Source organism: Dasypus novemcinctus, chromosome 28, assembly GCF_030445035.2.
Source record: "Dasypus novemcinctus isolate mDasNov1 chromosome 28, mDasNov1.1.hap2, whole genome shotgun sequence".
In the NCBI taxonomy this organism is placed as follows: domain Eukaryota; kingdom Metazoa; phylum Chordata; class Mammalia; order Cingulata; family Dasypodidae; genus Dasypus; species Dasypus novemcinctus.
The window spans coordinates 42,411,657-42,432,168 of NC_080700.1; the positions used below are offsets into that span (position 1 = coordinate 42,411,657).

General features: G+C 60.6%; 1 protein-coding gene and 1 long non-coding RNA gene across 2 annotated transcripts in view; one reads left to right on the top strand and one right to left on the bottom strand.

The window, feature by feature from the left end:
• Positions 1 to 257: 257 nt before the first annotated feature.
• Positions 258 to 20,512, top strand: part of SYNJ2 (synaptojanin 2) — a 128,142-nt gene continuing 107,887 nt past the window's right edge. The window contains 1 exon segment of the mRNA XM_058289618.2: positions 258 to 451. Within this exon segment, the coding sequence (XP_058145601.1) occupies positions 331 to 451 (121 nt within the window). The 5' untranslated portion in view covers positions 258 to 330.
• Positions 9,320 to 20,164, bottom strand: LOC131276420 (uncharacterized). Its single transcript, XR_009183898.2, has 2 exons — positions 20,033 to 20,164; positions 9,320 to 9,533 (listed from the first exon to the last, which is right to left on the bottom strand). It is a non-coding gene; the product is annotated as an uncharacterized lncRNA (long non-coding RNA).

Genomic DNA, 20,512 nt, shown 5'->3' on the forward strand with positions numbered 1-20,512 from the left:
GCGTGCGGGGCTGCAGGTCACGGGCGCGGGGTGTCGGCGCCGCCCCGCAGGGCAGGAGAGGCGGGAGGCAGGGCCTCCTCCCGCGCCACCGCAGGCGGCCCCGGCGCGCAGGACCGCGTGGCCCGCCCCGGGCAGGGCGGACGCCGGAAGGGCCCGCGCCTGCCGCCCGCCCAGGCCGCGCCCAGGCCGCGCCCCGCAGCTCGGGGCGGCTCCACGCGGCGGGGACCTGCGGAGGCCGCCCCGGCACCCGGCGCCCACCTGACCCCGCGCAGGGGCCGCCGCGGAGCCCGAGGAGCGGGGCGCGGGGTGCGCCCCCGCGGAGGCCCGGCCATGGCCCTGAGCAAGGGGCTGCGGCTGCTGGCGCGCCCGGGCCCGGGGGGCGGCGTCCTGCTGGAGGCGCGCGGCCGCGGGGACTGCCTGCTCTTCCAGGCCGGCGCGGTGGCCGCGCTCGGTGAGTGACCGCGGGGGCGCTGGCGGGCGGATCCCCCGGGGAGCAGCGCCCTCCCGGCTTGGCCGGGGACGGAGCGCGCCCTGCGCCCGCGCAGACCCGGGAGAGGCGGCGGCGGGGACGCGCAGCCCGGGCGGGAGGGAGAGGCGCCGGCGGGGCGCCCTGGGGGCCGGGCGGGCACGTGCCGGGCCCTCCACGCGCGCACTCACCCTCCGGGGTGCACGGGGGAGCCCGGGGTCCCCCACGTCCCAGGGGAGCGAGCTGGGCGGGGGCCGGGAAACGCCTTCGCCTTCCGGGGGCCCAGCTCCGCCTGCCGGCCCCTCCAGGGCGCACCCTAATGCCCCCAGGGCTGGGTGCCTGGCGCGTCCCCGGGGAGCAGAAACCCCAGCACTTGTGACACTTTGGGGGGGGGGTCTCCAGTTACACCTCCCGCCAGCGTTTGTAGCTCAAGAAAGGGCCTCCTTTAGCCGGTGGACAACTGTAAAGTGCAGTGCTTACCAACATTCACACTGCGACTTCCCACCTTTGTGTGCATTGACTCTGGCCTTGCAGGGACCGTCCTCCTTGTCCCCTCCCTGGTCATTTCGAGGACACAGTTTTGTGGCTCGTTTTCAGCCACCTAGGCAGTGCCACGGCGCCCCCAGGATTCTCAGCACCCGAGTGGGCAGTGATCTGTGGACCAGTTTATTATCAGATATTCCAATTTGTGCTGTGCCCTGAGACGTCCAAATTTGGTCATTTGGTAAGGTCTGTCTGGAAAATTCCCATCGCCAGCACGTTTACCAGAGCTGCGGATTGAACTCCCCGTGCCCCACCGGGGCTTCCCCCAAGGTAGGAAACTGTCCTGGGGACCCTCGGTGCTCGGCAGGTTCAGACACACTCAGCGGCGCCTCTGAAGTCGCTGGAAAAGGAAGACTTGACTTTCTCAACAGTGAAGATTTAAAATCGACTGATGCGCGTACAACGTGCGTATTCTCCATTCTGAAATCCGGTGGGCGCTGAGACGTACGGACGTCCTGTTGGCATTCTAGAACGGGGTACAACGAGCGGGCTCGACACGGCCTCGCTCTCGCCCTGGCCGCGTTGGTCGCTCGTCCTGGCATTCATTTTCGGTAGATCTCGGGCTGAACGCTTAATTTTTTAAATCGGTGTTTCCTAAATTCAATGGAACTATTTTAAAAAGCAGTTGTACTGTGTCTCTGACGGACCCCCGACAGTTAATGTCTGCGGCTGCGCTTTCCGTTACAGAAAAAGAAGGTCCTGCGCTTTCTGTGCGTCAGGTGGTGGCAGCCAGGACTGAATGGGGGACACAGGAGAGCCTAAAAACATGGGAAGGGGCAATAATCTCGGCAACTCAGGAGTCAACTTGTAAACAGAGCTGGGAGGCAGTTGCAGTATTTTCCGTGTTGCTGGCTCAGAGAGGGCTTGTACCAGAAAGTTCTTTCAAGCTCGTTAGCTATTCTAAACGTCCGCATTGTACAGGATGCCTCACATAGCTGACCCAGGGCTTGCCCTCGCTGCCCGCAGGACAGGCCTTTTAGCAGGTCGCTGGCTCCACTTCAGCACCTGTGGCAGCCTGTCCTGACCTGCTCCCTTTCGGGGAGGTTGAAGGCTGGGGCAGCTTTCTTGGTCTCTCTGTGACCCCCGAGCGCCCCTGAACCAGCCCAGCTCTGCCCAGTGCTCAGCCCTGTGAGCTGCCAGCACCTTCGTAGCACGTTTTACCCCCAGGAGCCTAACGTGACAAAGGGGCTCCGCTGGAATTGCACTGCGCTTTTAGGAAAAACTGTCGCTTTGCCGAGCGCTGGCAGGCGGTGGCGTTGCACCGGCCGGTCGCTGCAGGGTCACTCCCCGTCTCCTTCTGTGTGGCCCAGGGCAGCAGGGATGCCAGAGGCAGAAGAGCCACGCTTCTTGGTCCCAATCCACAAGGTCCTAGTAAAGTTTTCTGGGTGCCCTGACTCAGAGGTGCTGCCTCCGTCGAGGTGGCCGGTCCTAGTGGACCTCGCTCCTGGCCACAGGCCGTGCATAGCCCACGTGCTCAGGCCGGTTGTCATGTATTTGATTTTTCTTTTTAAAGAAGCTTTTGATAACATGTTACATAAAAATACAGGGGATTCCCCTCTGCCCCCTGGCCCGCCCACACTCTCCCATGCTGACGGCTTCCTTCGTTGCTGTCGTACGTTGTTACAGCCGATGTGTGTCGGGACCATGTCACCGGCCATCCTTGGTCGTCCCGTCCCCCTCTCCGTCTCTCTTAGACTTAGCGTGGAGCGGGTGAAGTAAGCGCGCTCCCTGGTAGTGGACCTCAGCCTGCGTGTGGCCTTGGGGTGCCCGCGTCCTCCCAGGCAGTGGCCCCCTGGAGGGGCGGCTTGGGGACCTGCAGAGGCTGGGTGGGGCTGGGCGGCTGGCTGGCGAGCGGGGAGCGGGTGGGCAGGGCCCTAGGCTGGGGAGGCTTGAGGGGCGAGAGGGCGGGTGGCCCCAACTTGCTCTGGCTTCTGGGGTGGCGCGGGCTCTCTGGGTCCTGCGCTGCGGGGTCTGCGGGTTCGCCGTGGCCGATGGCGTGGTTCGGAGACTGAGCCAGGCCCGGCCTGCGCTTGCGTGGAGGACCCCTTCTCGGGGTGGTGGCCCGGCTGCGCCTGGCCACCCGCTTACGAGCGCCCGAGAGGATCAAGTGAGCTGCCATTTTACCACTTCTCCTGGAGGCAGGTTGACGTGGCGGAAGGTTCTCGGCTCTTGACGGGGAAGCTTGAGCAACGTCCCCAGGTCACGCCTGACTCTTGCACGGGCCCTTTTCTAGGCGTAGGTTTTCTCAGGGTAACGTTTATAAAATCCGACCTGGGTTGGTGCGTGTTTCTGTCCGCTGTTTCCGGAACTCACTGATAAGACCGTGATTTCACGTCTTGCCAGGCTCTTGTTTTGGCTGCATGGCCCAAAAACGTTTTGTATTTAACCCTTTTTTTTTTAACAGATCAGTTTTATTTATTTCGCCACCCCCTCATTGTTTGGGTTCACCATCTGCTCCCTGTGTCTCTTCCTTGCGTGCTCTCTGTGTCTGCTTGTCTTTTTTTTTTTTCCCAGGAGGCACCAGGAACCGAACCTGGGACCTCTTGTGTGGGAGGGCGGTGCCCAATCACTTGAGCCACCTCTATGCCCTGCTTGTTGTGTCTCTCATGTTTCCTCATTGTATTTCCTCGTTGCATCAGCTTGCTGTACCAGCCCGTCACATCAGCTTGCTGTCTTGCTTGTCTTCTTTAGGAGGCACTGGGAACCGAACCCAGGACCTCCCATGTGGTAGGCAGGCACTCAACTGCTCAAGCCACATCCGCTTCCCTGTATTTAACTTTTAATTGTGGACATTTTCAAACATACGCAAAAGCAGAGAGAAAAACAGCCCTGCCATGTACCTGTCACTTTGTGTTAGCAACTTATTAGCAATTTTATTTCATCTACTCCTGTATTTTCAAATTTTTAAAAAGCCTCCTAAAACTTATTTACCTATTTATTTGTGTTTTAGTTATATATGTGTGCATATACATAAAAAGACTTGCCATTTTAACCATTCGTAGCAACTCAGTGGCATTAGTTAAATCCGTGACGCTGTGTGGCCACCACTGTCCATCACCAAACCTTTCTGTCACCCCAGGCAGGAGCGCCGCGCCCAGTACCTGCCCCAGCCCCCAGTGACTTGCTTACCTGCCCCGGCCCCCGGTGACTGCTACTGTGCTGCCTCTCTGCATTTGCACATTCTAGGTGTTTCATTTAAGTGGAATCCTGCAGGATTTGCCCTTCTGTGTCCGGCTTATTTCACTCAACGTCTTCAAAGTTCATTCCTGCTGTAGCAAGTCCCCGATTATGTGTTTCCCCATCAGTGTGTTTTATTATATTATTTTAAAAATCACTATAAACTTGATTTTTAGAGACGTTTTAGATTACAGAAACATTACATCAAACATACGGGGGTGGGAGCAGGTGTGGCTCAGGCGGTTGAGCACCTGCCTCTCCGACAGGAGGTCCTGGGTTCCATCTCTGGAGCCTTCTAAAAACAAACAAACCAACAACCCGACTCGGGAGCCGATGTGGCTCAGTGGTTGAGCACTGGCTTCCCACATGCAAGGTGCCAGTTTCAATCCTCAGCCCCAGTACCTTAAAAAAGGATAGAAAGTATCGGGGGTTCCCATATAAACGCTCCTCCACCCACGCATCTCGCCCTCGTTCTCCTTTTAGCTGAGGAGGGACCTTTGTCACAGGTGAAGCAAGCTGCAGCACGGCTACCAGCCAGGGCCACGCTGATGGGTCACCCCGCGCTGTGCAGTTTTCCAGGCTTTGGCACATGCGGTGCCCTGCGTCCATCCCTGCAGCGTCGTACAGAACAATTCCAACCCCCTCAGAGCCCCCCGTGGCCCACTGCTCACCCCTCCCCTCCCCGCTGAAGCCCCGGCAAGCGCCGTCCTCATGTCCTGGCACAGGTTCTTCTGGCACCACGCGGAAACCCCCGCGAACCCCCCCTTTGGCCCGTGCCTGCACCCCTGCCTTAGGTCGTTCGTGCTCAGTCTTGAGGCGCTTGGGGTGGCGTCTGCTCTCTTCACTGAGAGGGGCTTGGGTCTTACGGGGCAGGTGGAAGGAGCGTTTCACTTGCGGTTGCAGGTTCTCCCTGTTTGGGGGTGGGGCCTGTGCGCCCCCATCGTTGGGTCGGTTGTCCAGGGCAAGGCTGAAGAGCTGCAGAGTGTGACTGGCCACAGCCCTGCTGGGATTCAGGGCTCAACTGGCCCGTGAACCGGCCGAGGACGGACGTCCTGCCATGTCAATGTAACGGGTGTAGCGGGAATGATGGGTTCAAAGGAGACGGGGAGACGAACAACAAGGGGGGAATCCATAATGAGTCTCTGCCATCCTGAGGAGGTAAAGGTATGTTCCCATGTAGGGATCCCGGCGGGTGTAGGTCCCCTGAGGCTGTGTGTCCTGTCCAGTGTCCAGATGTCCAGAGCCCTCGAGCATTTGGATCTGAGGCCACAGAAGTCACCACTGAACGACCTCCCGACTCACCCTGAGGTCCCTTAGCCGTAAAAACTCCTTTTTATTTAACGCTCCCCCTTTGGGTCAACCTCTGTTTCCACACCCAGCGCTCGTTTTTAAAAGCAGATCCCAGCCTGGAGAAAAGGGTGCAGTCGAGCAAGTCTCTCCATGGCCCTCCTTCGGACAGTGCTGACGAGTTCTGGAGAGTTCCAGAAGCTTCCGGAGGGTTCCGGAGAGTTCTGGAGGACCACTGGGGCCCGCTGGCAGCCCTGCCCTAGGAGGGCCTGGCCCCGGGCCCCGCACACTGTACGGGCCTGCGGGCTCTCCTCCGGCCCTGCTTCTCCTCGGGCTTGGGCTTCCTCTTCTAGAACATTCTCCAGATACCAGGACTCTGGAATTCCTGAACAAAGAGTCCCCAGCCCACTTCGGGGCCTTGCGGAGGCCTCTTCCAGGTCCTGAGCAGACGGGCAGCCGGTGTGTCCACACCTGGAGCGTGGGGCGTGGCTGGGTGTCCTCACCTGTGTGGCGCCTGCTCAGGTGACGTGAAGCCGGGGGTGGGGGGGCCGTGGGCAGGGAAGGGGCCGAGGGGGGTCATGGAGGGTGGTCCTCCAGGTGGGAAGAGCGAATGGGTTTTATCCAGCAGGTCGGCAGCGCAATTTAAAGCGCGGAAACGTGGGACGCGTGGGCTGCGGCCCTCGCCCGACCCCGCAGGTGTGTGCGTGTGCGTGTCCTTGTCCCTGGCTGCGCCGGGGCTGCTGGATGCTCAGCCTTGCCCCCCAGGATGGGAAGCTTCTCTGTTTTGTTCTCTCGGAATCACCCTGAAATCCCCAGGTGAGCCCCCCAGGCTCAGACCCAGGTCCGGGGGTCCCTCAGCCCCTCCTGGCAGGGCTGGGTGGCAGGTGCCGGCCTACGAGAGCCCTGCCCGGGCCCGGGGAGGGCCCTGCCCCCGTGGAGCCAGACTCTTCAAGCAAGCCCCCGGCGCCGGGCGGTTCTGCGGCGGACGGCAGTGGACACGGCTCATGACGTGGCATTGTTTCCTTGGCCGTGATTGTGAAGAGAAGCGCTACGTGTACGTGTCACCTTGAGAAAGACTCAGGAAGTCGCCACGTGGCAGTGGACGCTAACGTGAGCCGTGGGGTATGGCTAATATAATAATTTGGCTCATCATCGTAACGAAGGCGCCACGCGAGTGCACAGCGTTCACGGCGGCGTGGTGGTGCTGGACGGTTGTTCTGGTTTCCCGCTGCTGCAGCCGCTGCCAGGTGCCAGGTGGCTTCACCCACGGGCGTGGCTCAGGGTGTCGAGGCTGATAGTGCAGACCAAGGCGACGCCTCCCTCTGAGGACGGGCGTTCGGGTGGCCGCCGGCCGTGCTCGGGCCTGGGCCCCCGTCACGGGGCAGGGCGCGTGGTGGCCTCTGCTTTCTCCCCGGGGCTCCGCGGAATCGCGGCTGCTGCGGCGCTTCTCTGTGGGACTTTTGTTGTCTCGTAAAGGGCCCCAGTCGTAGGATTGGGCCCCCGCCTGAACCGAGACGGCCACACCTTCGCGGAACCGGCCTCGTCCAAGTCCTCCTGATGGGGGGTCCACGCAGGGCGCTGGTTCAGGCTAAGGACATGCTTTCCTGGGAAATGGATTTGGCTCAACGGATAGAGCATCTGCCTACCACATGGGAGGCCCAGGGTTTGAACCCTGGAGCTGGCCCATGCGCAGTGCTGATGCGTGCAAGGAGTGCCATGCCATGCAGGGGTGTCCCCCGTGTAGGGGAGCCCCATGTGCGAGGAGTGCACCCATAAGGAGAGCCGCCCAGCGTGAAAGAAAGTGCAGCCTGACCAAGAATGGCACCGCACACAGGGAGAGCTGACACAACAAGATGACGCAACAAAAAGAAACACAGATTCCCGGTGCCACTGATAAAGATAGAAGCGGTCACCGAAGAACACACAGTGAATGGACACAGGGAGCAGACAACTAGGGAAGGGCAGAGAAATAAATTTTTAAAACCTTAAAAAAAAAAAAGCAAACATGCTTTCCTGCGGAGCCGCGTGCTGACGTTGGCGTGCGCGTGGAGGGCAGGCCGTGGCATCCCGGTCCCGAGTGCCTCGGCCGCTCTCATGACAGGCAGCAGGTGCCGGCCTCTTGGGTCCAGCCGCGGTCGCTTCTCTCAGCCCAGGCATGCCCTTCCCTCCTTGTTTCTCGCACTAGCCAGGCTGAGAACAGATTCGCACTCCTGTCCCTGGTTCTTTGGGGTCCCTGGCAAGAACGGCCCCGACTCCATGGGCAGAGGGGCCGGGGAGCGTCTCTGCACTCCTGTGGCCGGATGTGTCTCGTCAGCCTCGAGGGGTGGCCGGCGGCCGGGCAGGTGGTCCACCCCAGCCGGAGCGGCCCGTCCAGGAGGGGTTGGGGTCTCCTGGAGAGGCTTCTCACAGTCGAGGGGAGCTGGGCGCTGGAAGGGGCTTTGCGCCCACCTGTGCCGCCCCCCGCCTCCCAGGGGACATGGCTCGGTCTCCGTCTACCTGGGCATGACGGCAGGTGACGGCCCTCCGGGGTCTGGCCACATCCAGCATGTTTCCATGAGGCTGTAAATGCCCCAAGAACGGGTGGCCACCGCTCCCTTGGCGGGCGTGACGCTGCCGGGACAGCCTGGGGCCATCTGCCCCCGTCCCCCGTCCCCACGGCCCCGCCGTCCTCTTCCCTGTAGGTAAGAAAGGGGGCAGGTGCCGGCCCAGGACGCAGAGCGTGCTAGGTTTACGTCCATGAGAAAGGAAAACCGCCGGCTCCCCCTCACAGCCTGACTCGCTGGGGACATAGGGCGAGGGAGGCGGCCGGCGGCGCAGCCTGGCACGCACCTGCTGGAGGTGGCGCTGGCGGCGGGGACGGGCCGGGTCGCGCCCCTCTCACCTTGTTGAGCCGGAGCTCGTCCTGCCCGGTGGTCCTGGCGCAGCCCGAGGCCCTGCGTGTCTGCAGCCTCTCCTTGAGGTCCAGGGTCTAGCCTGGCTTAGGACACCTGAGACCGGAACTCACCTGGCGCCTTCTTCCTTACCTGGGGGATTTCGTTCATCCTTGCAGGCCTCAGAATCCTGATCAGAACAAGTGACTTACAACCCACATTGGCTCTTCCTACTCTCACATCCCATGTCTTTAAAAAATCACTAAACACTAAGTCCCAGCCACATCATCACTCCACTCCCAAAATTATAAACGCTCCAGAAATCTGAATCTTAGTGACATGTGCCGGCCAGGTAAGACCTGAGACGGCTTGGAAGCCTGAGCTCAGCCTGGCAGTTGGGTGCTATGCATTTTTTATTGGATGCTTATGAATTAATTAAAATGCATGAGGGTATCTCTTCTTGATGCTGCCTCTTTACCCAGCTAAAAAGTTCTAAAAAGCAGCAGCAGTTAAGCTTGAATTCGAAACATGGCTTAAGGTATTTATTAGAATATCATGAACTGTGCTAATTCAGGGGCTGCTTTAGCTGATTCTTACTAATACCTGTTGGTATACTTAAAATAGTATTTTCTATCCTATTGCTGAGCAGTTTATTTTATAATCTGGATTGCCATTTGGTTAAGGAGGGCTGTTTGTGTCTCTGGGAACATGTGGTCTTGATGTATCTGTTTTGGCTCAGCTGACTGTACTTTGCCTGGACTTGGCCATGAATCCTACCGATGGCTGATAAATATGGTATGTTGGGAAGGTCCTCCATAAGAATAGGAGATGGTCCCCTGCACCTCCTGCCATGAAGCTGTCACCTCCCACAGCGATGCACAATGAGGATGAGCTCAAAGCAGGTGGCCGTCCGTGTGCTCTGCCGGCCAGCAGCTCGCGGCGTCACAGGACACAGGGACAGGGACAGTGCCGCATGATAGGGGCCTGGTTCGTTTTTATTTAAAAGTTAGGGATGGGGAAGGAACGGTGACAAGTGTGGGCTGGGAATGACCAGGCCTGAGTCACACCCTTGTAACCAGGATGATCCTAGTGCACATCTGCTCTTATCCTCTCCACGTCTGCTCTTATCTTCTCTGCATCTGCTCTTATCTTCTCCGCATCTGCTCTTTTCTTCTCAGCCCACATCTGCACTGGTAAAATGGGAAGGCAAGAGCAAAGCCACATTAGAATCTTGTGTCTCCAAAGCAGACCTCATTTCTCATTTCCAAGGGCCACTTACATCTTCAAGGCAGACAAGGGGATGATATTTTGGGGGGAGGAATGAGAGATTTTCTGTGGTGGTATAAATTGTTTGGTGGTATAATCTTGACGTTTGTTTTCAGTTTGTGATGGAGGAAAAGATCATTTCGTTTGGTTGTGAACAATATTGGGTCCTGCAGGAGGGCTGAAATCCCACTTCCCCGCTCCCACTCTTGCCAAGCTGTGATCATGTGTGGAAATCTGCCCCCAGGGGACGCTTCTTCTAAGTCACACTAAGGCACCGGTTGCACTGAGGTTGCCCTGGAGAGAGGCAGCTGGAGAAGGTCTTTTTCTACCCAGGATGGTAGAATGGAAATTTTTGACCTGATTGTGAAAGCGGTAACTGTAGCTTATCCCGAAATCATACGGACAAGTTACCCCAAACCACGTGTATACGCAGTTAGAAACTAGATGTGAATCACGTTGTCTACAGACCGAAGGCTGTGGCCTGGGATTTGATGTGTGCCTGACTCTGGCAACTTCCTCCCCTTGGAAGTTTCTGCTTCACTTTGCAGTCAGGGAAATTAGGTTACTGAGCATTAATTAGACCTTTTTTAATTAGTAGGTTTACAGAAAAATCATGCATAAAATAGTTTCCCATATACTGCCCTAGTAACACCTTGCGTTAGTGTGATACATTTGTTACCGTTGATGAAAGCACGTTTTTATAATTGTGCTATTAACCAGAGCCCATGGTTTACTTTAAGATCGCTGTTTATGTTATACAACCCTCTGGAAGTTTTTTAAAAAATTATTATTCTAATAACATACACACCACCTAAAATTTCCCCTTTTGACCACATTCAAAGTTACATTTCAGGGCTGTTAACTGCGTTCACAGTTTTGTCCTCCCGTCACCACCGTCCACTGCCAAGGCTGCCCGATCCCCCAAGTAGAAACCTGTGCCAGGTGAGCCTTCGCCCCCGTCCTCGCCCCCAGCCTGGCCCCCGGTGGCCCACGTTCCAGTTTCTGATTCCGTGAATTGGCGTCTTCTAATTTTGTCTTAAAAGAGAAAATAGGCCTGGAACAAAGACTTGAGGGGTGATCCTTTAAGAAAGTTGAGGCGCTTTGGAGAATAGCCTTTGAGACGTTTTTCTCACCGTCTCCCTCCCGTCGAACACGCCGTCTCGAGCCCTTGGGTGTGGGTGATAAGATCATATCCTTAGAAAATCCACGCGCTGGACGCTGAAGTATCTACGTGTGAAACGACTGTATCTGGGATTTGTCTGGAAATATCCCAGGAGAGACGGATACGCAGTGGGGAGGGGGAAGAGCTGCAATAAAATTGGAAAAACGTGGCTAACTGTCGGGGCAGGGGTTGGTAGGCAGGTGTTCATTAGACTGTGCTAGTGATTTAATAAACTGACTGCTTTTCAAGCTCCACAGATAAAAACGGACAGCTTTCCCATATCCCATCACCGGCCGGTTAGAGTATGTATGGGAAAAAGGATTCCACTGCCAGTGACGTTACTAGACGTAAACAGAGGAAAATGCAAAAGCCTAAAAGAAAAAAAACTGGCCCTTTCCTGAATAATGGAAAGGTGTACCATGTCCTTGGATGAGGACATCCATATCGTAAAGATGTCAGTTCTCAAATTCACCTACGAGCTCAAGGATCTATGAGTAGATTCAATTCAGTTCTAACGGGAGTTTTATATAAAACATAATGAGCTATTTTAAGTGTATCTGGGGCTCTTGATAACTCCCTCTTCCACTCAGATCTTTTATTTTTTAACTTTTATTACTCTCCAAAACGCAGGCAATTTGGGGGAGACAGAGCAGAGCGGCTGCTTCCCCCTCTCGAGGATGCTCACGGGGTGCTTAGTGGACCACCCGCAGCTGAGCCGCCTGGCACTGGCACCGCCGGCCCCTCCGGATGGGTGCTTGGTGGGACCCCGTCGAGCCTGCCCCAGCTTTAATTCCCCTGCTGGGCCGTGGCTGCCCTGTCCGAGCCGTTCGTGACAAAACCCTGCAATGCCCCCTCTCCCCCTCAGCCCCTTCCCATCTGCCGGCGAGGCCCGGCGCCCCGAATGCGCCCCGAGCCCCCCGATGTCTGCCGTGGTGGCCGCCACGTACTGGTCCACCGGCCACCTTCCCTCCCGTGGGCTGCAGCGCCTCTGAGCCGCCTCCCGGCCCCTCTGTCCTCGCGTCCTCCACTCGCTCCCTGGGCCTTCTGGCCGCAGGTTCCCGTCCCCTGGCTCTTTGTCCAGCCTCGCCCCCCACGCGCCCTGCGCTCGCTCCACTTGCACAGCCCCGGCCTGCTTCTGCCTTGGCATCTTCCTCCTTGCTGGCCCCCCAGGTCTTGCCAGGTGACCCCTCCTCCCTCGATTCTGCGATGGGGCGTCCTGAGCCCCTCGCTAAAGCAGCGAAGGCGGCCCCCGGCCTCTCCGCCCCCTGCCTCGGTTCCATCGCCTGCTTTTTAATGCCCCCCCTGGCATTTCAGGGCCCAAATGACCTTATGCAGAACCTTGCTTCGCTCTTGGTGCGTGTCACCTGTCATCGCTGTGACGTGCGGCGTCCTGGGCGCTGCCCGCCTGCACAGTCCTGCGCCCCCGGCGCGGCCCGAGTGCGCGAGAGGCTCGGTACGCGCCTGGGAATGACGACGAATGGCTCTGGAAGACGAAAATGGCGAAAACAGCCGGGCAGGCTTGAAAAGGGCAGTGAGGACAGGCGCGACCCGCCGGAGCGCCGCACGGGCAGGGAGCCCCCAGTGGACTAGCGGGGCGCGCCCCGCGGTGCAGGAGCGGGGGGGGCTCGGATGGGCCCCGGGAAATGGCGCACTTGACCTTGGGAAACGGCGCACTTGACCTTGTTATCGAGGGGGCAGGAGAAATCGGGGGAAGAAGGTCGGCCAGAGCAGGTGCCCGTGCCGCCTCCCGGGGCTTCCGTGTGCGGCCGGAGGGGCAGCTCGGGGGCAGCGCCTGGCATGGCCGCCGGAAGGGGCAGGCGGGCTCTGCTGGCTGCTGCTCGACCGGGAGTCGTCCAGGGAGGAGTGGTCTTTGGAGCAGTTCAAGTTCATGCAAGTGACAGCGCACGGCCGTTTGTTTTCCAGTTTCTCCTCTGGCTAAAGCCTCGTGCCCCGCGGGACCCAGCACCCCTCACAAGCCCCGTGGGTGCAGGGGTCAGGGCTCACGCAGAGCCGCCCTCATTGCAAGGGGACCACACCGAGGGGACCCCAACGTGGCGACCCGCTGGGGCGTGGAGCTCATCTACGCTCCCTCCCTGCCCAGAAGTGATTTACCAATCCAGGTCACTCTCACCCTAAGGAGTGCTTTCTAGAAACATAGTTGTCTTTTTTATAGTTGTTTTTATTCTTATCTCTGCTTGTTGTCTGCTTGCTGTGTCTGCTCATTGGCCTCTGTTTGTTGTGTCTACTCATTGTGTCCACTCGTCATCTCTCATCTTTAGGGGCACTGAGAACTGAACCCAGGACCTTCCATATGGGAGACGAGTGCCCAACCACGAGAGCCACATCCACTCCCTGCTCGTTGCGTCAGCTCATTGCTTCTGCACATCTTCTTTAGGAGGTACCAGGATCCGAACCGAGGACGTTCCATGTGGGAGGCAGGCACCCAATTGCTTGAGCCACATCCACTCTAAATACAATGTTTTTGGAAGTACTGGGGCCAGGGATTGAACCCGGGACCTTGTATGTGGGAAGCTGGTGCTCAACCACTGAGCCACATCGGCTCCCTGGAACACAGTTGTCTTAATCCACCAGAGCTGCTGTGACGGACGCCACACAGGGTGACTTAGCAAGGGGAGATGATCGTCTCACGGTTGTGGAGGCCACAGGACATCGCAGCTCTCACTCCTGGAGGCAGAAGTGCCCTGGCTGCCCTCCATTGGGTGGCTTGTGCACTCCTCTCTTTCTCTCTTCCTCATTCCCCTCCGCCCCTCTCTTCTCTCCTCCTCTGACTTCTGCCTGCACCCAGAGCCCTACATCATGTCAGACATAAAAGTAAGATTTGAGAGTTAAATGCAAAAAAAAAATCCAACTCCAAAAGCATTAGGGGAGCGGATGTGGCTCAAATAGTTGAGCACCTGCCTCCCACATGGGAGGTCCCGGGTTCGGTTCCTGGTGCTTCCTAAAAGACAAACAACAGGCAATGAGTGAAAAAACTAATTCAGGGGAGCCGATGTGGCTGGAGAGGCGTGTCGGGGCTGTGGGGGCTGCTGGGGGGGTGTAGGGAGTGGGCGGGCCGAGTCGAGCCCACCAGGACCCCGGCGAACCCGCCCGCCTCCCTGCCTCAGGCGGCCGCTGCGGCCCCCTGGCCCTGTTCCCCACGTCCCCTCTGACCCCTCCCGACTGTTCTCCGTGCTCCCCCGTCCTTGACTGTGATGCGGCTCCCAGGAGGGGGCTGGCCCCCCCACCACCGCCAGCGCCTTCCCGGACCGCCAGGCCCGATGGCTTGTGGGTGGTCCCGGCCAGGGGCCTTCTCCCAGTGGATGCTGTCTGTGCCCCCCACAGTCTTTCCAGGTTGCCCTGGGAACAGGCGGGCGCGCACCATTGCCCCATGTTGGGGGGAGGGCCCTGTGGCCCCGGGCCCTGGACCCTGTCCCCCTGCCCTCCTCAAGGGGCGCCTGATTCCTGGGTGGTCTTGGGTTTCCCTCGGTCGCCAGCTCCTGTTGGAATTCTTGGCGACTTCGTCACCACGATGTGGTTCCCCTGAGACCCCAGCCTCCTCTTCTAACGAGCGTGTCCTCCACCCGCCTCAGCCACCCTTGACCCAGCCACTGCCAGCACCTGCCCCTCATCGTGTGTTCCGGACATCCCGCCCTTTGCCTGCCCCGCCGTCTCTTCAGGGCCTCCCCCGTACCCCAATTCCAGCAGTCCCCCGGGATTGCTGCCCCCTAGGCCTGGCACCTGCGCTCCGTCGCTCGCCCCCACCCTGCCCTGCGCCGCCGCCCTCTGCAGCTCGGCCTTCCTGGACGGGGCCGCCGCGGGCCTCCCTGGGAAGTCACGGTGGCGCGTCCGCGGCCCTTCGCCCGCCTGGGAGGCGTCCCCGTCCCGCTCCCCGCCCTGCCGCCCCTTCGCTCTAGAGGCTGATGGGGCTGCTCTCGGGTCACGAAAACCCAAGTGGGAGGAGAGGACCACGCAGCGCCCGGAGCGCGCCCCACTCCCCGTGCCCCCCCTGCTCCACGTGCACCCCCACTCCCCGTGCCCCCCTGCTCCTCATGCACCCCAACGCCCCGTGCCCCCCACTCCCCGTGCCCCCCTGCTCCGCGTGCACCCCCACTTCCCCCGTGCCCCCCTGCTCCGCGTGCACCCCCACTCCCCATGCCCCCCTGCTCCGCGTGCACCCCCACTTCCCCCGTGCCCCCCTGCTCCTCGTGCACCCCCACTCCCCGTGCCCCCCTGCTCCTCATGCACCCCCACTCCCCGTGCCCCCCTGCTCCTCGTGCACCCCCACTCCCCGTGCCCCCCGCTCCACATGCACCCCCACTCCCCATGCCCCCCTGCTCCGTGTGCACCCCCACTCCCCGTGCCCCCCTGCTTCTCGTGCACCCCCACTCCCCGTGCCCCCTGCTCCTCATGCACCCCCACTCCCCGTGCCCCCCGCTCCACGTGCACCCCCACTCCCCGTGCCCCCCTGCTCCGTGTGCACCCCCACTCCCCGTGCCCCCTTGCTCCGCGTGCACCCCCACTCCCCGTGCCCCCCTGCTCCGCGTGCACCCCCACTCCCCATGCTCCCCTGCTCCTCGTGCACCCTCACTCCCCGTGCCCCCTGCTCCTCGTGCACCCCCACTCCCCGTGCCCCCCTGCTCCTCGTGCACCCCCACTCCCCGTGCCCCCCTGCTCCGCGTGCACCCCCACTCCCCATGCTCCCCGCTCCACGTGCACCCCCACTCCCCGTGCCCCCCTGCTCCGCGTACACCCCCACTCCCCGTGCCCCCCTGCTCCGTGTGCACCCCCACTCCCCGTGCCCCCCTGCTCCGCGTGCACCCCCACTCCCCATGCCCCCCTGCTCCGTGTGCACCACCAATCCCCATGCCCCCCTGCTCCGTGTGTACCCCCACTCCCCGTGCCCCCCTGCTCCTCGTGCACCCCCACTCCCCGTGCCCCCCCGCTCCGTGTGCACCCCCACTTCCCCCATGCCCCACCTTCTCCTCATGCACCCCCACTCCCCCATGCCCCCCTGCTCCTCGTGCACCCCCACTCCCCGTGCCCCGCCTGCACCGCGTGCACCCCACTCCCCGTACTCCCCTGTTCTGCGTGCACCCCCACTCCCCGTGCCCCCCCTGCTCCACGTGTACCCCCACTCCCCCCGCTCCCTGTGCCCCACCTTCTCCATGTGCACCCCCGCTCCCCTGCCCCACCTGCTCTGCCTGGCCCCCACAGCCATCCCCCTGTCCGCTGGGCGCACTGTCTCGTGAGGGCCAGGACCCCCACGGGTGGGCGCCCCCTCCCCGCCCCCTGCTCTCCACCCCTTGGTGACCACGACCCCGACCCCGGCGGCCGTGGAGCGCCTCCCCAGCCCCCTCCCTCCCCGGGGACCCCCCGCCGCCCCTGCCCTGCGGCGCCTCCTCGGCGGCTGCTCTGCTCGGGGGCTCCAGGCTCCCCCTCCGGCTGGGTTTCCGTCCTCCAGCTTCCCCGGCACCTGCCCCGGCCTCCGGGCCCCGTCCTACCGCTGACCAGACGGCGGAGGCAGCTTCCTCTCGCCCGCCGCCCGCGCCCTCGTGCCTTCTCCTGGTTTCTGGAGCGCCCCCCGTTCCCCTGGGTTTCCCGCTCCTTCTTGGCCTTGGTCCCCCGTGAGCCCCGATCTGGGCTCGCCCGTCGGTGACACCCCGGCTCGCCGCCTCGGTGCCTGCTGAGGGCCGGGGGACCCCAGTGCACGTCTAAGGCTGGCATTCCCTCCTGCCTCCGGTTCTGGACTCGACTTCCCCGCTGGGACGTGCGATGGGCACGTCAGCCCCGACGCCCTTGCCTGGGCCCCGGGCTGCGCCCAGCCCTCCCCTCTGTCTGCACCCTTGTCGCGGGTGGCGGCGCCGTCCTCCCACGTGCAGGCGTGAGACGTGCCATCCTCCCCCCCGACTGTCTGTCATTCTGTCCAGTCTGTCTGGAGGTCCCTTAGGGTCCACCTGCAGAATATATCCAGATACTGGAAGATGTTAGGAGTTACGGCTGAGGTTTTGGGACACAATAATGGCATTGCGGTTGTGGTTTCCAAAAGAGTCATTTTAGAGCTTGTTACTGAAATATTTATAGATGAGATACAGGATTTACTTGAAATAAAATAGCAGTTATTTTCAAACGTTGGCACGCAGTCGAGTTGCCTGGAGGGCTCCTTAAAATACAGATTGCCGGGCCTCGGGCCCAGGTTCTGCCTCAGGAGCTCTGGAGGGGAGCTAGCGCTTTGTTTTCTAACTCCTGCCGTAGCTGCTGTGACAACCACTTTTTGAGATCCACTGATTTGAGGTGGAGGGAAATGGGGGTGTATTAGCTGATGGAAAGTACCAGAACTCTGCTGGCATTTATAAAGGGTGTAGCAGTTTGATATGGTTATGAATTCCAAAAATAGATATTGGGTTATGTTTGTCATCTGGTCTGTACCTGGGCGTGATTAAATTATGATTAGGGCTTTGATTGGGCCATTAGGACAAGGGGCGGGGACTCACAGATAAAAGGCAAAGGACAGAGTTGGGGTGCTTAACGATGTTGGAGTTTGATGCTGAAGCCTTAAGCTGGAGCCCTGGGAAGTCAGCTCACAGAGGAAAGAGAAGCCAGCCTGGGAAGAGAGGAACCCTGAGCCCAGAGAGAAGCCAGACCCAGGAAGGAAGGAACCTTGAACCCAGAGAAAAGCAAGCCCCTGGAACGTAGGAACCCAGGAAGCCTGAGCCCTGGCAGACGTCGGCAGCCAGCTTGCTCCAACACGTGGAAACAGACTTTGGTGAGGGAAGTAACTTATGCTTATGGCCTGATATCCGTAAGCTCGTGCCCCAGATAAATGCCCTTTATAAGAACCAACCAATTTCTGGTACTTTGCATCAGCACCCCTTTGGCTGACTGATACAAAGGGCATTTTTTGGGGTAGAAGCTCACAGTCACAAGGCCCTGAGAGTCCAGCTCAAGGCTGCTTGCTCACCAAAGTCAGACGCCCCGTGTTGGAGCAAGACGGAGGCGACGTCCGCGCGGGTCCAGCCTTCCCCCTCCTCTCAGGGCTGGTGGGCCCAGCTCCGTCCCGCTCAGCCGTCGCTGGCCTGGCCCGGCCGCCCTGCTCGCTCCAGCTGCCTCCTCTCTGCTCTCTCCCCGGCCGCAGGGTCGAAGTCCTCTTCAACGCAGCCCAGGGGACAGGCCAGCTAACAGACGTCCCCGTGCTCCTTGGGGTTCACAAGTGATCTCTCTGCCACGGGGGTGTAAGGGGAAACACGCTGAGTGCGAGGTGGCGGCGGGCGCAGGTGCTGGGTTCACTACGCGACTCCACTTTCCATTGGAAGTGCCCATGATTTAAAAGGACGTGCGTGTCGCTGCGTGCGTCTGTCTGATGCCTCTCAGCGCCTGAGCCGCCGCTCTCCTGGCCCGGCTGCCACCCCTGCTGGCCTCGCCCTCCCGAGTGCCCCCAGCTGTCCTTGGCCCCTCGCAGAGCAGCCAGAGCGACCCCCAAAGCCCCGCCTCCCTCGGCGCAAACCCAGCTCCCTGTCTGCCCTGCGAGGCCCCGTGCTCGCGCCCTCTGTTCCGCTGCCTCTGCGTCTTCAGACACACGGGCCTGCTCCGGGGGCGTGGGACCCCAGGCCCTTTGCACACGCTGCCCCCTCACTGCTGGATTCAGGGGTCACCCCCGGCCGTCTCAGGCCCCTTGTCCAGCATCCATTCGGCCCGTGGCCCACTCTTCACACCCCCCTTCCCTGCTCGCTTTTTCTCCTCGGCTCTTCCCCGCCACGGCTCCGTCGTCTGTTTGCTCATTGTTCTTGCTTGTTGTTTGTCCTCATTGTCCACTTGGTTTTTTTTGCTCGTTGTCTTTGTTTCTTCTTTAGGAGGCACTGGCAACTGAACCCAGGACCTCCTGTGTGGGAGGCAGGCACTCAATTACTTGAACCACATCCATTCCCTGCTCATTTTTTTGTTGTTTGCTCATTTTCTGTTCCTTGTTTTTGCTCATTTTGCATGATGGCTGCTCGTTGTTTTTGCTCATCTTCTTTAGGAGGCACCGGGAACTGAACCCGGGACCTCCCGTGTGGGAGGCAGGCACTCAGCTGCTTGAACCACATCCGTTCCCTGCTTGTTTTTGTTGTTGTTTTTGGTCATTATCTGCTCGTTGTTTCCTCATTGTGTGCTGTTGTTTTGCTCATTTTGCACAATGTCTGCTTATTGTTCTTGTTGTCTGCTCATTGTCTTCTTTAGGAGGCACCGGAAACCGAACCCAGGACCTCCCGTGTGTGAGGCGGGCACTCAACTGCTTGATCCACATTCGCCCCCCCCCCCTCCCCTTATGAGTGTACTCTTCTAGTCTGTCAGCCTCGGCAGGAAGCTGGGGCCATGCCAGGCCCCAAGGGGGTCCAGTGCTCCCCCCTCCCCCAGTGCCCTGCCCCGCCCCCCAGCTCTGCCTTCCCTTGACCCCGCCCACCCGCTCATAACCCACGTCCCTTCTCTGCCACTGCCCGGCGCTGGCCTGGGCTCAGTCCCGGGCTTCGGGCTGCGGCGCCCACCACCGGGTCCCCCTGCCCGGAGCAGCGCCAGCCAGGCCCCCCGCCCCACCTCTGCACGGGCAAGGCTGTGCCCCAGAGGCAAGGGGCGGTGGGCAGGAGGGGGGCAGAGGCCACGGGAAGACTTGTCCCAACGCCCGGAGTGCCCGGGCCGTGGAGGGCGCCAGCCCGCCCTCGCTCTTAGGGGCCACAGGAAGTGCGAGGGCCGCACGGGGGGCGGGCGCCAGCTATTTTAGAGCCGTGAGTAAGGAAGTTGCCAACGGCCAGATCCAGCCTGCCGAGGTGGGTTCTCAGCCCCCGCAAGGCTCAAAATAGCTGAGGCCTGGGTGCCCGCGTCGCAGCACCGCGTGCCCGGCTCTCTCGCTAGCGCTGGGCGGGCCCCCCGCCTGGCACCCTGCCCAGGACTGACCCTGCCCCCCGTCACCCAGCCGCTGCCTTCTTCTCACCTGGGGGGGCTCCCGGACGTTTGACTTGGGGCCCCGTTTTGGAGCAGGAAAGGGACTTCTTCCTTCAGACCTGCCTGAGGCCGTCATTGCTGGGGTGGCCGGCGGTGGTCAGTTTTGGGACAGGCTGGGGAGGCCAGGCCTCTGGGTGGGCAGTGGAGGGGGCGGGGGGGCCCCAAGACAGGTCTGCGTAGACTCGGGGGCCTGGGGGTGCTCGGGGGGAGGGCACTGGGAGAGAAAGAACATGTCCCGGCAGGCAGGTGCACAGGGGTCCAGCGCCCAGTGAAAAGTGACGCGCTTACAGTTTGTCTCTGGTGGGAAAACAGCTGTCTTCTCCTCTTCTCACGCTCGTCGCAGTGTGGCGTTATCAGGCCGCAGGAATCGGGCACAAAGCTGCTTTTCTTAGTGCAGGACAGAGTGAGGCCAGGTGGCCCTGCTTTGTTTGTTTTATGACGTGGGCTCGGTGGTGGGTGTTTTATCTGTTTGCTTAGTTTTCCCCTCGGCGGGTGATGTGTCATGCAGCATGTCATCTCACGGCCACGGGCCGGTTTCGTTGCTGCAGCCGCTGCTATGGCCAGGCTCCCTCTCCTGTGGGGTCATCTGACCACGACACCGGGGTCAGCAGGTTCCCGGCGCCTGGTTTCGCTCGGTCGGGTTAATTGACGGAGGCGAGTGAATCCACAAAGCCCGCCTCGTTGTAGGCCGGGCAGGTGAGGGCAGCGGCCCAGGCGCCCGGGGCTGTCGTGAAGTGCTGGGCTGGTCTCTTTTCTGTGTCGGCTTTG